General features: G+C 46.0%; 1 protein-coding gene across 1 annotated transcript in view; it reads left to right on the top strand.

Moving 5' to 3' along the window:
* The window catches only part of DNAH9 (dynein axonemal heavy chain 9), a 277788-nt gene that overhangs the window by 150804 nt on the left and 111659 nt on the right, over positions 1 to 15325 (top strand). The window contains exons 41-45 of the mRNA XM_043473954.1: positions 299 to 538; positions 7057 to 7218; positions 8074 to 8270; positions 12726 to 12888; positions 13790 to 13913. Coding sequence (XP_043329889.1) covers positions 299 to 538; positions 7057 to 7218; positions 8074 to 8270; positions 12726 to 12888; positions 13790 to 13913 — 886 coding nt within the window. The remainder of the gene's footprint in view (positions 1 to 298; positions 539 to 7056; positions 7219 to 8073; positions 8271 to 12725; positions 12889 to 13789; positions 13914 to 15325) is intronic.

The following is a 15325-nucleotide window of genomic DNA, read 5'->3' as shown; positions in this document are numbered from 1 at the left end:
CCTCCCGAGGTCACGTGCATTATCAGTATCACGTTCAGATTTGGACCCAGAGTCCACGTTCCCTTCTCTTCCTGCCACGCCACACTGACGTCTTTGACCAGAGGTCCAAAGCCCTTCATTCATTCTAGGCTCAACTAAGTTTGGGTTTAATGTGAGAAGTGTGGCCAGAATGTAGAATTCAAAGCCCTTCTAAGAATTCTTGACCACTGTACCCAAATCCAGAAGAAATGTTTTCTGTTCTGTGACGACGGAGGGTAACTCGTGGCCTCCTCCCTGTGGCTCTCATTTTCCCGAGCAGCGTCACTTCAGCGTGTTCACCCTCTCCTTCCCGGGAGCAGACGCCCTGTCCTCCATCTATAGCGCCATCCTGACTCAGCACCTCAGGCTGGGGAACTTTCCGGCAGCGCTGCACAAGAGCATCCCCCAGCTGCTCCAGCTGGCCCTCACCTTCCACCAGAAAATCGCCACCACGTTCCTTCCCACAGCGATCAAATTCCACTACATCTTCAACCTCAGGGACTTCGCCAACATTTTCCAGGTGAGTCCGACCTTTCCGAGACACCTTCGGAGGCTTGACAATGACCCTGTTCCCTCCATCCTTGGCCAAAGTCTTCGACGAAGGCAGGGTCCTTATGAGGTGATGAACATATAAGTAAACAGAGTACCATGGGATCTGTGTGGGTCTATTCAACAGAACAGAGTTCTCTGGCTTCCCTGGTGACTCAGTGGTAAAGAATCCACTTGCCAATGCAGGAGACACATCGATCCCTGGTCCGGGAAGATCCCACATGCCTCAGAGCAGCTAAGTCCATGCACCACAACTATTTAGCCCAGGTGCCACAGCTACTGAAGGCTGAGTGCCCTAGAGCCTGTGCTCCAAAACAAGAGAAGTCACCGCAGTGAGAAGCCCAAGCACCTCTACTAGAGAGTAGCCTCTACTCTCTGCAACTAAAGAAAAAGCCCTTGCAGTGACCAACATCCAGCACAGCCACAAATTTGTAAAATATAAAATTCTGTTAGTCAATTGAATTACTTCTCAGTAAACCGAATGCATTTTTTGAGTTGGTTCCTTCAAGCTGAATATGGCTCAGCATTTCAAAGATAATGTTATCTTATTCAGCCTAGGAAAAAGAGTGGCACAGAAGAAAGATAAAAATATTTTGCAGGCCCTGTTGGTCCACCCATCTTTCTTGAGATGCAAGAGAACGTCCCCCAAACCATGCAGGAGGGCTCTGCCTCCTATAGAGGCCATGTGGTACTACTCCTAAGACACCATCCTCCAGCCTGTGGGATGCCTCAGTCCTTAAAACTCTGGGTTCTTTCCCAGGTCAAAACCATTTCAGGATAGTGATGCTCTTCTAACTAGGGATGGCCTGTGTCTGCCTGGTGCTTTCAATTGCTTGGCCCCTCACTATCAAAACCTCCAGAGGGCAGCACAGCAAACCCGGCCCCTTCTTCCCCTTGCTCAGGTAACCCATCCTCACATCATGGGTCCATAACCCTCCCATCCTGGAGGAGAATCTGCAGAAACTACTTCTCAGAGGGACCCCTCTCCAGGACGGCTCTGAGCCATTTTTGAGGGAAAGTGCCTTTTATACCAAGCAGAGGCCACACCTGTAGGGAAATGTTAACTTGACCAGGGAGCAAGGCTTGACCCTCCATGGGGAGCACATTGATAATTACTCAGGGTGAAGAGCCAACTCATTGGAAAAGACCCTGATGCTGGGAAGGACTGAAGGCAAAAGGAGAAGTGGGTGGCAGAGGATGAGATGGTTAGATAGCATCACCAACTCAATGGACATGAATTGGAGCAAACGCTGGGAGATAGTGGAGGACAAGAGAACCTGGCGGGCTATAGTCCATGAGGTTGCAAAGAGATGGACGTGACTTAGTAGGACTCTGGGAAAACTCAGACTAGCAAAGGTCCAGACATTGAGGCCGTAGGGCTTGGGGGTTCCATGGTCGTAAGGAGCAGAAACCCACTGAACATTAGTTCGGTGATCTGAGAGCAGCGTTCCCAAAAGGCTCACCCAGAGGGTGGACCACTGAGCCCCATAGCCAGGCCAAGTCTCTGAGAGCACGTGTGAGCTGACCCAGGATGGTGCTTCTGGGTCACGTGCCTCCAAACATTCACTTATCAACTTATAAATGAGGAAACAGACCCACAGAGCTTACACTGATTTGCCTAAGAGCACACAGCCAGCCAGAGAAGGAACTGGAATAGAACCTAGGTCTCCAGGTCCCCCTTCCACCATGCCATTCTGTCCTCATCCATCCTCTTAATGAAACAGCCTAAAACAGTTAAGGCAACAAGAAGGACCCAGTTCCGTGGCCCTCAGACCTGGACAATGGCAATGTCTGTGCATCTCCACCCTCCTCTCCCATTTATCAAGTATTAATTGAGAAAGACTTTTTAAAAGTGTTATTTATTTATGTATTTATTTTTGGCTGCTCTGGGTCTTTGTGACTGCACTTGGGCTTTCTCTAGTGGCGGCAGGCAGGGGCTGCTGTCTAATTGTGGCGCACGGGCTTCTCGTGGCGGGGGCTTCTCCTGTTGCTGAGCACAGGTGCTGGAGCAGAGCCTCAGTACTTGTGGCACACGCGCTTAGTTGCCCCACAGCACGGGGGCTCTTCCTGGACCAAGGATTGAACTTGTGTCTTCTGCTTTGGCAGGTGGATTCTTAACCACTGGACTACCAGGGCAGGCACCTTTTTTTTTTTTTTCTTAATCACACAAGCCATCTCTTAAATCTCACTGAAGTGGAATGAGACACAGGTGTTACCGTCTGCATTTTCCAAGTGAACAAAAAGGAGTTAAGTCGTTAGATCAAATTCCCCTTGCTTGTAGAGGCAGAATGAAAGGGAGAAGAAGCATCAGGTCTCCCTCACACAATGCACTGGGCCGGCTCCTGCATGGACAGCGCCTTGTCACCTGTGCGACCTGAAATTCATACTCACTACAGCCCTTTGGGATGCACATTATTATCCCAATTTAATAAAGGCTGAGAGAAGTTGCCAGCTCATAGATGACAGCGTGAATGCTCGGGGAGGTAGAAAGGTACACACGGTGTTGGTGGAATAACAAGTAGGTGGGAACAGGCCTCAGAGATGTCGCCAAGCCACAAGACTGGGGAGGGAACTTTGAGATCAGAGAGGATCTTTGTAAAAGGTCCAACTTCAGTCTGTAATAAAGCTGGCATTTATTGAGCCAGTCCTATGCCCTCTGCATCTGTTAGCTAATGATTGAATCCTCAAGACAACCACTTCAGGTGCAACACTGATCGCTTCCAATTTGGAAATGACAAAACTGTGTCACAGGCAAGTCAGTAGCTCGAGTATGTTCACATAACTGCCAAGCAGAAGCCTCGTATCCCAGATGAGTGGGGGGGGCAGCTCTCTTGTGTGGGGATTCAGGCTGCCAAGGTGCCCTGAGGAAGGAGGGTCCCAGTTCAGCCTGTGTTAGGTCCTCCCTAGTCAGGGAGGAGCTAGGAGGAGAGGTATGGTGTGGGGCTAAGTCTGTTTCTTTTCCAGACTCAGCCAGCCTGAGTAGCGACCCCCGGGCTCTATGTCCGAGCCCGACCTCTGCAGCCTGCCCGCTGTCAGCTCCCAGCCCCAAATGTGGGAAGTGCACCCCCACTGGAGAACCTGCCTCCGTCCATCCATGCAACCCCTCACCCTCCTCCTCCAGAAAGGAGTTTTGAGCCCATAGCTTGGCTACAGCCTCCCCCTCCTGCCCCTTTCCCAGCCTGCTTGCCTAAAGGCCTGACAGGAGAGCTGTAAGGGGGTTGAATGCCCCCAAGGAGACAGACGCTGTCTGGAGAACACGCCGTTTTCCTCCATCCAGCTTGATCCAAGGTTCCATCATTCAGCCCTTCTCTGCGCTTCACTCACTCTGTCCAGGATCCGGACGTCAGGACAGAACTTGATCGTGCTCTGAGCAGAAATCATTAAGCATTCCCATCTCAGTGCTACACAAAACTGTCTGAGTTGGTGCAAAGTTTGTCCTTGACACGCTCTCATCGACTCAGCCCTTAATTGTCAGTCAGCCTGAGCATCTGGCTGTAACGGGGCTTGTAAACTTCAGCTGACGGCTCTCCTCTCTCCCAGAGTCAGCTCTGGTGGCGGGCCTCCTTCTCCACTGTCCACACCTCACACGGGGCTGGTACCCAGGAGATTCAGGAAGCCGACAGGGGCCGAGATGTATGTGTGGGAGGGGCCAAAGGGACCTAATGAGATTTCTTTTTTAAAGTCTCACATCCAAGTCAAAAAGCACCAAAGTCATGAACACACAGCTCAGTTAATTGTCACAAAGTCATCACAGCTACATAACCGTAACTCAAGTCAAGAACTACTTTCCCAATAAATACATTAAAAAAAAAAAAAGAAGTACATTCCCAGCATCCCTGAAACCCCTCGTTTTTCTTTCTTATGTTCACCCTTTAAAAAAAAAAATGGAGCTTTTCTTTTAATTGTACTTACCTGTTTATTTGGCTGCATTGGGTCTTTGTTGCCGCATGCAGGCTTCCTCTAGTTGTGGTGCAGGGACTTCTCATGGTGGTGACTTCTCTTGTTGCAGTTCATGAGCTCCAAGTTGTGCAGGCTTCAGGAGTTGTGGCTCTTGAACTCTAGAGCGTGGGGTCAGTAGTTGGCAGCAAACTACTTTAGTTGACCCATGGCATGTGGGATCTTCCCAGACCAGAGACAGAACCTGGGTCTCCTGCTTTGGCAGATGGATTCTTAACCACTGGGCCACCAGGGAAGTCCTCCACTCACTCTTTTCTCCTCCTCTCAGAGCTAAAATACTGTCTGAACTTCTAGCCCCATACGTTATTTCAGCATATTTTGGGACTTTATATAAATGCAAATTGTATGGTAAATATGCTTGTGTACCTTTGTTCAGTATTATGTTTGCACCTATATACACAATCATGCCATTGGTAAAATGAATCATAGTAACAATTTCTTTCTTTCTGACCCTTAAACCTTCCCATTGCTTTTTCTTACCTGCCACCACAAGGAAGAGACATTGGGAGAGTGGCCTTTCGCAGCATTCCTAATTTTTAGGGAAAAGCTTTACAATAGTTGGCTGTTAAGTGTGATGCTTACTATAGATTTTCATGGATGCTCTTTACCAGTTTAAGAAAATTTCTTTCAGTTTATAGTTTACTAAGAGTTTTTTATCATGAATATATGTTAAAACTTAAATGATTTTTCTATATCTGTTGAAATCATTGTATCTATTTTTTTCTCCTTTTTTTCTGGAAATGGGATAAATTACATTGATTGTTTTTGAGTAGTCAACCCAACTTAGTTGTTAACATGGTGAACTTACTTTATTTTCTGGATTCCATTCATTATTTTTTTCTCTATAATGTTTGCATCTATATTAATATGATTTTCCTATCATTTTTCTTTCTTCCAGTGTTCTAAGGTTATGAAGTCCTCATAAAATGCATTGAGAATTGTTTCCTCTGTTTCTACTCTCAGGAAGATTTTTTAAGACACTGTATTGTGCCTTCCTTAAATGTCAGAAGAATTTAATGATGAAACCATCTGGAGTTTTTTTGTGAAAGATTTTCCATTATAAATTCCATTTTTTAAATACATATTAGGCAACTCACATTTTCTACTTCTTTTTGCATCAGTTGTGGTCAGATGTCAGTGTCATCAGCTTCTAATTTATTAGCATAAAATTGTTTATAGTATCTTGTTGTTGTCTTTTAAGTATCTGTTTTATCTGACATGTGCTCTGTTTTTTTGTTCTGGCTATTGATTATGTGTACCTTCTCTGTTTTTCTCTTTTTATCTTCAATTAGCCCTGCTAGAGAGTAGGGCTAATTGTGCTAGTCTTTTCAAAAGAAACGAAAAAGAGAAGTATGTCAATATTATGTGTTTGATTTTATTGGTTATCTCTATTTGATACATTTTAGTATACAAATTTATTAACATTTGCTCTTCTCTTTATAATCTCTTTCTTCCTACTTACTCTAGGATCGGGGTGAGTTTGTTCTTGTTCTATCTTCTTGACATGGCTACTTAGATCATTAATTGTCAGCCTTTCACCTCTTGTTATGACCAGATCGTCATGCCATGCAGGTGAATCTGAGCATCATTCTGTCTAGAGTGAAAGTGTTAGTTGCTCAGTTGTGTCTTGACTCTGTGACCCCATGGACTGTAGCCCACCAGGCTCCTCTGTCCATGGATTTCTCCAGGCAAGAATACTGGAGTGGGTAGCCATTCCCTTCTCCAGGGGAAAACCCAAGTTTTCCTCATTGCAGGAAGATTCTTTATTATCAGAGCTACCAGGGAAGCCCATTCTGTCTGTAATGATGTACAATTAAAGGACTCCTTTTCTTGTAAGACAGGATAGAAATCAGTGAGGGCAGACAAGGCATCGATGAATTTTAAGTTATAGGATTTGAAGTTGTCAAGAGGCTCTGATCTCAGTGGTCTCCATTTTTCCATAAAGAAGCTTGGAGCATTGGCTAATAATAACAGGGGAGTGGTGGAAATTTGAAAAGAATAGTAAATATTTAGAATGATCCCTGAGGTATATAGGGAGGAGAACTTACTAGAGATGAATAACTAGATTGCTGACCTGTAAAAGTTAGCTATATTCCTTCCAGCCCTCTGTTGTCCTTCTGATTTGAAGAAACAGTCATCATCCAGATTAGCTTTCAAAATGGCACTTGTAGAATTGAAATACAGCAGAGAAGCCACCTCACCCATTCCTGTGGTGACTTGGAAAGTAGTGGTTGAAATTCCAGGATCTCAGGTCAGGCAGACCTGGCTTCAAAGCTGTGTGGTTTTGAACTAAGGCCACTTATTACTCTATACCATAGAGCATGCTTTCTTTCTTTCTGAGTCGCATCCTTCACCTTATGCTGAATGACTTGTAAAAATTACTTTGTGGGTTCATCATGGTGGTTAAATGAGCTTTGTCTGGCGGAACATCTAGTTCAGTGCCTGTTGCATAACTGGTTTCCATCAATAGTAACTGTTGAAGTTTTAAGTTACTATTCATGTTATTTTTGTTGCTGTTTATTCTCCTTATAGGGTATTCTCTTCTCCTCCGTGGAATGTGTCAAGTCCACACAGGACCTAGTAAACCTCTATCTGCACGAATCGAATCGGGTTTATCGGGATAAGATGGTGGAAGAGAAGGACCTTGATCTTTTTGATAAGATCCAGGTAGACGTGGTCAAGAAAATTTTTGATGTGAGTATTACCCTGTGAATTTATGCTTACATCTGAAAAATAATGGTGATTATGCAAGGATCACCCAAATGACAAAAATCTAGCCCTTCAATTGAAGAAAATCATGTTTAGGTAAAGAAAGAAAGTCTGTCCTTAGTGTGACAAAGTGGAAAATTCTGGGGCAAGAAGAGACACAAATTAACCATAGAATCTCGGTGTTGTGAGGTCTGTGAAGACCATCTGACCATATCCTTGTCCTTTCCCCAAATTGGTCATCCCAGCTGACACACCAACACCCTTGGAAATTCACAGTCTTGTCTCTGCAGAGCCAGCCACTCTGAAACTGCTATTGGTTGGAAATTTGGAACAAGTTTGGAACTTGGAACATTTGGAACAACTCTAAAGACTGAAGATTTATTTAAATAGTGATTTAAAATTTATTTCCTGGGTTATGCCTCTGCTGTTGAGCAGCATGCTAATCACCCCCTTCCCAAGTGAGTCCTCCAGTCTGAACCTTAGAAGGAAAGAGTGGCAGGTGGGAACAATTGCTCATGCTGACATAAACCCCTCCTGATGCATTAGAAAGCCTGTTCTTTCTTGGACTCACTTTCATAACAATCTCCACGTCACAAAATCTCAAATATTTGGGTTTTGATAAGTAAACAATTCCTTTCTGGATTAAAAAAGAATAGCTGTCCTTTTGAAACTTCAAGTATAGCTTGGTAGTGATGAGACAAAGACTCCCTATCTTTTAAGTCAGTGGAGTTGTACTGGGTATTTTATTTTCTTATACATAATAAGGTTTGTCGCCACTTTGTGTGGAACCAGACCCAAGAGTCGGTCAGGATTGTCCTTGCCCCTGTGTCTCATCACCAGGACCTCGAAGAGACTGTGGAGCAGACCCGAAGCCTGAACGTGTATTGCCATTTTGCACACGGCATCGGGGAGCCCAAGTACATGCCTGTCCAGTCGTGGGAACTTCTGACCCAGACTCTGGTGGAGGCCCTGGAGAACCACAACGAAGTCAACACAGTGATGGACCTGGTGCTCTTCGAGGACGCCATGCGCCATGTGTAAGTGTGGTTCTCTTCTTGCCTTTCTTCAGCTGTCTCCCCTTCCCAGGGTCAGGTCTCACTGGGGCATTTGAGGACACCTAGATAAAACCGGGAAAGCAGCTACCGCTTCTGCCATGAAGGTTAAGGTGGTGGCTGGTAGAGCAGCTTCTGCCACTGACCTTGGGGGGCAGGGTCGTGTTAAACTCTGGAGGAACGGGATTTGTTTACATGGTTGCCACTTGCAGTCCTGGTCCTGACCACAGTGACAGAATGGGAGGTCATCAAACAAGGCAGCAGAAGGGCTGAGGACCTCCATTCCCAACCCACCCTCCCCCAGTGAGATCGCAAGTTTTAAGTGCACACGTGTTTCAAAAACTAACTGTCCTTTTCAGCCTTGCTCCTGTCCAATGAATGGGCTTCCCAGGTGGCTCAGTGGTAAAGAATCACCTGCCAATGCAGGAGACACAGGTTCCATCCCTGGATCGGGACGATCCCCTGGGGAAGGAAATGCAACCCACTCCAGTATCCTTGCCTGGGAAATCCCATGGACAGAGGAGCCTGGTGGGCTACAGTCCGTGGGGTCACAAAGAGTCAGACATGACTTAGTGACTGAGCGCGCCCTGAGCACGCGGGCTATCAAGTAAACCGCGGAGAATGGTCTCCAAACCTCCCAGACAGTCTGTACTCACACCTGAGCCGCACTGACCACCCCTCCTGCCTCCTACAATCTCTCCACCCTGCCCCCTGCTGCCCAGGGTCTCCAACAGCAAAATCCGCTTAGTCCTCCACTTCCCTGAACTCCTCACTGATGAATTCTTACTGAGACCTCACTGATCCCTGGGTTGAGGAAAGTGTTTTTTCCTTCCCCTTTCTATATGCCCCAGGGCCTGGGAAGAGGTGGGGACCCTCCTTCTCCCCTCATTCCATGCCGGTGACATTTCTCTGCACCGAACAATATAGTGAGAAGCACAGGTCACTAAGCTTCTGGGCATCACTGCACACAGCGCCCAGGATGAAGTCTCTACACACTTTTCCAGGAACCCACAGGCCCGGCCGAGAGTCAGGCCCGAATTCAGGTCCTCCTCCGGCCACTGACGGCTAGTAGTTGTCTGCAGAGGACACGGCTGTCCCAAGCCTCAGTTTGCTCCTCCGGAAAGTAAGGATTTTTGAAGGTCCTTCCTGCTTGTCGAGGGCTTTGCGCTGCCTAAGAGTTCCTGAGATTAGAGACTTTGTCTTTTTGCTGTTGTTTTCTTTCCCTAAAAGCACCTTTTCTCTCCTACCAACTTCCTTCACCATTCCAGCACACTCTTGTTCTGCTTTGTCTGAAAGCTTCGCACTAGATCGTTCCTCCTGCTTTTGGCATAATCTTTGTCTTTTTCTTTGTTCTTTTGCTCCGATGTATGTTTTTCTGCCTCCTCCTCTTCCTCTTAGGATCACTTCTTGTTTATTAACCAAAAAAAAGGAATTTCTTTCCTGCCCCTTCTTTTGTGCATCTTATTGGTTCTCTCTCTCTCTCTCTCTCTCTCGTGTGGTGTGTGTGCGTGTGTGCGTGTGTGTGTGTGTGTGTGTCCAGTCTTCAATAAGCCAGTCTCCTCCAGCTGTGCTGTGGTACATCTTCAGCTTTTGTTTTTAATCTCCCAGAAGCTCAGTAATGGGCTTAACTCAGACTGCCTTGGTTTTCTAGCCCAGGCACCCTTTAGAATATTGATCTTCCTTTTAGATTTTGTGATTTAAATGCAGAGTCCTTTGCCCTCGTCAGAGGTTGTTAATGAATCCCCCAGCTGGCGTCTGATGCTGACAGTTGCAGACTTCACCATTCTTCTTTGAAAGCTTCAGCTCTAATGATGCATTTCCATTTAGCTATCGAATAGCATGGACCACGCTGAGCTGACTTCAGGCCTTCCAGAATAGAGCTGGGTGTTGGGCGGCCCACAGAACTTACTTGAGTTTCTCCTTCCCCTTGCCTGCCTCAGTTTATCCCTTGTTGCGGTTCAGTCGCTCAGTCGTGTCCAACTGTTTATGCCCCGTGGACTGCAGCACGCCAGGCCTCCCTGTCCATCACTGTCACCCTGAGTTTGTTCAAATTCATGTCCATAGAGTCAGTGATGCCATCCAACCATGGCATCATCCGTGGTTGTTGTCCCCTTCTTCTCCTGCCCTCAGTCTTTCCCAGCATCAAGGTCTTTTCCAATGCATCAGGAAATATTTTGCATCAGGTAGCCAAATATTGGAGCTTCAGCATCAGTCCTTCCAATGAATATTCAGCATAGATTTCCTTTAAGATTGACTGGTTTGATCTCCTTGCTGTCCAAGAGACTCTCAAGAGTCTTCTCCAGCATCACAGTTTGAAAGCATCAATTCTTCAAAGCTCAGTCTTCTTTAAGGTCCAACTCTCACATCCGTACATGACTTCTGGAAAAACCATAGCTTTGACTATCCAGACCTTCATTGACAAACTGATATCTCTGCTTTTGAATATGCTGTCTAGGTTTGTCACATCTTTTCTTCCAAGGAGCAAGCGTCTTTTAATTTCATGGCTGCAGTCACCATCTGCAGTGATTTTGGAACCTAAGAAAATGAAGTCTGTCACTGTTTCCATTTTTCACCATCTATTTACCGTGGGATCAGATGCCATGATCTTAGTTTTCTGAATGTTGAGTTTTAAGTCAACTTTTTCACTGTCCTCTTTCACCTTCATCAGTTTATCCCTGCCCCCCCCCCCACCTTTTATTGAATCTGAAGAGAGGGCCTGGACATTTTAGCACCATCATTTCCCTTTTTGTCACCATAGGCAACCGCTTTCTCATGTAGACACAAAGCAGATGATTCCTTGCAACTTCTTCACCCCCCAAATGTGATGCTTAGTATAAGGTCTGGGGTGTTCTGCTTCAATTTAGCAAAATTTTCTTGAATCCCTTCAATGTGCTAGCACTATAGAGAAAGCAAGCTGGGTAAACACACTCTTCAGATGTCTAGAAACTCGTTTAATGATGGATCAGAAGTATACATCTGTCTGATACAAGATAGAGTATCAAAACTGAGTAATTATAAATAGAAAAGTAAAATCATAAAACGAGCTAAGGTAGGTCAGTAAAAACCTCCTGAATATTTGTGGTATTGAGTGCTCAGTCATGTCCAACTCTTTGCAACCCCATGGACTATAGCATTCGAGGCTCTTCTGTCCATGTGTGTGTGTGTGTGTGTGTGTGTGTGTGTGTGTGTCCAGTCTTCAGTAAGCCAGATTCCTCCAGCTGTGCTGCGGTACATCTTCAGCTTTCGTTTTCTTGCCTGCAATTTTCCAGGCAAGAATACTGGAATGGATTGCCATTTCCTTCTCTGGGGGATCTTCCTGATCCAGGGATTGAATTCCAGTCTCTTTCCTCTTCTACATTGGCACACAGATTCTTTACCACTGGGGCACCTGGAAAGAATATTTAGGGGAATAAAATGTCACTAGATAAATTTAGTGACATACGACCCCTTCACCGTGGCTGCATCACTGTGCTATCCATCCCCAAATATACGGGCTTAACTTTCAAATTCAACTAATACAATCTGACATGTTCTTATGCTCCAATATAGTAGACTCAACCTTTGACTACTTCCACCTGAGAAGAAATTGGTGCCACCATAATGGGGTGGGGGAGTGCGGTTTTTCAGCATTTATCAAAAGCCATGAAAACTGTCTCACTAGGAATTCATTCTGTGGACATAATTGGAGATTTAACCCCAGGCCCTTCCTGTTACCATCACACACCCCCTCCTGGTGGCCTTGGGCTCTTCCTCCACCACCTGTTCTTCACCTGAGGCTTTGGCTTAAAGCAGAGTAGGGAGACGTTAGTCCACTCGGGCCAGAGGCGAGGCCAAGCTTGGGGACCATTGTCAACTACAAATTGGTGCTTGCCCAGGGCATTTGCCCTCTGCCTCTGCGGAGACTGAACCCTGTGCTGCTATAGCTATGGACCTTCAGCACTCCCTGAAGGGAGTCCAGGTTAGAGAGTGAGGCACTCTGTGCTCCAGGAAACTGGTGGAACAGGTCTTTAGATAAATATTTTCAGAAACTGATTTCATAATCCCAATCCTTGCATCACCTCTTATCCAGAAAAGCACTAAATCCCTTCACGGTGACATCAGCTCCTCAAGACTAGCAGAAAACTTTTTGTAAAGTAAGCCCTGGATTGCTCTGAACTCCCTCTTCACCAAAATCTTATGTATCGACCTCTCCCCGCGGCCTCTTTGGAGCAGTCTCTCAGAGCTGCTGTCTCCCGAGCTGCAGTCCTCATTTTGCCCCAAATAAAACTTAACTTGCAACTCTCACCTTATGCATCATTTCTTAGTCAACACCTCTTAACTGAGTCTTTCCAAGCTCAGCCCAGGATGTGCCTGCAAGGGTTCCAGCTCCCCCAGACCATTCCACCTGCTTCTGACAGAGGGGAATCTGATCGAAGCCCTGTGTCTCTGCTTCCCTCTCAGCTGCCACATTAATCGCATCCTGGAGTCCCCTCGGGGAAACGCTCTGCTGGTCGGCGTGGGGGGCAGTGGCAAGCAGAGCCTGACTCGGCTGGCGGCTTTCGTCAGCTCCATGGATGTATTCCAGATCACGTTGCGAAGAGGCTACCAAATCCTGGACTTCAAGGTAGGAGGGCCGGCGGCTGCGGGAGGAGACCCAGCCTCTCCCGGGCTGCCCAGACGCTCCCTGTCACCCTGCGTTAGCTCTTCGGCTCCCTCGCCCAGAACCTCCCCTTCATGGTCTGTCCGCCTTCTTCTTAGACTCTGGGCTGGTGCCTGGAGGGGCTCATTAGACCCTGCCTGAGAACCTGGCCTTCCCAAGCTCTGTATCTGGGAGACCTCAGCTGCTTTAGTGACACCTGTAGAGTCTCAGCTCTCACCCGAATAGGAAGCACATCTATTAATATGTCAAAGTCAACAATAACAAATTTCCTACCAAATGATTGTGTGTGCATATGTGTGAGTGTGTTTGTGTGTTCCCCTATATACATATATTTTTTGCAATGCAAGTCTTTTCCTGGAGCTAGCCATAAGGACACAAAACTCTGCTATCATAAGATATAGTCATCTACCCAAGCCTGGAGGCCCAAGTACGTGGTGAGTCTTCTGTCAGGACTAAGAGCTTTTGCTTTCCTCCTGGGGCAAGTCATTCACTCGTGTGACGAGTGACTTGTGTGATAAGTTAATACAGGTGAACAGGGGACCATCCTTGTCTTTGGAAAGCTGTTGTCTCTTTGCAAGGCAGGAGTCCTAGAAACTAATTCAGGAGCCACGGTGGTTGTGTGAATTAAAGATCATCACTATTTATTCTACTTTTCCATCTATGGGGTCAAGGCCTGGGAAGAGGCATCTTTTTCTGCCTGTGAATGCAAAGTCACACTCCTTCCTCCCTCCCGTTGCCGTCTTTCCTTATTTCCTGTGAGAGCAGACCAAAAAAAAAAAAAAAACGGTCCCGTTCCTAAAAAGTGGGTGGGGGTCTCTTTTCAAGGAGGCCCTCTTCTCAGAGGTCTCTGACACGGTTTCTGCAGGCGGACCTGGCAGGCTTGTGCCTGAAAGCCGGGGTCAAGAACCTCAGCACCGTGTTTCTCATGACCGATGCCCAGGTGGCTGACGAGAAGTTCCTCGTATTCATCAACGACCTCTTGGCATCTGGTAAGAGACTCTTTGCACTTGAATATCTCTAATGGATTCCTGCTGGAGTCAGAGTCATTCCCAGCTTGGTACAAGGTCAGAAGAGCAAGGCCACAGAAATGAGGGAGAAAACCAATACAGGGGATAATTGGTTCATGAAGGTCCTTCTAGGACTGGTGCTGGGCCTGCTGTCTTCCACTGTCCTTACACTGGAAAACAGGCAGTAGTCTTGGGGCTTCCTTAGGTGGGACCGGATATGACAATAGGAAGAAGAGCAGGTTAAGGGCCGGCTGACCTGCTGAGGCCAGAGTGAAGGTGCTGTTCCCTTCTGCACCCAAGACAGAGGCACTGGAATATGTGCAATATTTCAGGGAGGTTAGGTGTTAGCTGCAGAATACACAGAAAACGTGCACACACAAAACTTACACAGTAGGGCAAGGTCAGGTTGCCAGTTTAATTAATCAAGGACTCAGAACTTTATGCAAACAAAGTAGAAGCAGGAACAGACAGAGGATGGTTTTCTTAGATTACAGAGAACTTGACAAAGGCTGTCTCAATGTCCCTCTGACAATGTGAATGCAAAATAGGACTTCACTGGGAAGTTCAATTCTTGATACTTTGCTGTCCTTATTTCTTTAGGGATTCAGGACTTATGTCAGCCATTCAAGGGAAAAAAAATTTATGTACACATGAATATGTATCTATAAACATATACTAACATATAAAAATATATATATATGCATACGCAAGATATATGTGTGTGTGTGTGTGTATTTAAGGACTTCCCTGGTAGTCTAGTAAGAATCTGCCTTACAAAGCAAGGGATATAGGTTCAATCTTTGATCAGGGAGCTAAGATTGCACATGCCTTGGAGCAAATGACAGCAACCAAGTCCCGATGCAGCCAAATAAACAAATATTAAATGTTAGGGGGAAAATTTTAAGGTATATGTATTTATATATGTATACCCAAGAAGATAAGACAATATAGTACAAAAATTATGCATTTTCAGAAATTTGTGGGGAGATGTATATATTTGTATTAATTCAAAAGAGAGTATTATTTCTTGACTCAATCCAAATTTCATGTCTACAAAGCCGCCTCTTCATCTGGGCTGATAAAATAGCCTATGCACAGGTGTTCTGAACACAATTTCTGCCTCCAGATTTCTAGCGTTTCAGAAAGCCTGTTTCTCCCCACCTCCAGGCTCTCTGACTAAATCTTCCTTAGTTTATGAAGTCCAAGGGCCAAGATCACCCTTGATTCTCCAAAGTCTGTTCCATGTCCTATAAAAGATCTTTCAGGATGGCTCCTCCCATGCAGTCTTTAGGAACTTCACAGCTTCACAATCGTTGACTGCTTCAGATTTTGTTCCCTTGTACCCAGGGCCATTTCACTATCACTTCCGTGATAAGCCACTGTCCCTGGTTTGG

This window comes from Cervus canadensis, chromosome 1 (assembly GCF_019320065.1).
Source record: "Cervus canadensis isolate Bull #8, Minnesota chromosome 1, ASM1932006v1, whole genome shotgun sequence".
Lineage (NCBI taxonomy): Eukaryota > Metazoa > Chordata > Mammalia > Artiodactyla > Cervidae > Cervus > Cervus canadensis.
The sequence above is the reverse complement of the archived record's forward strand: the minus strand, read 5'-3'. Positions and strand labels throughout refer to the sequence as shown.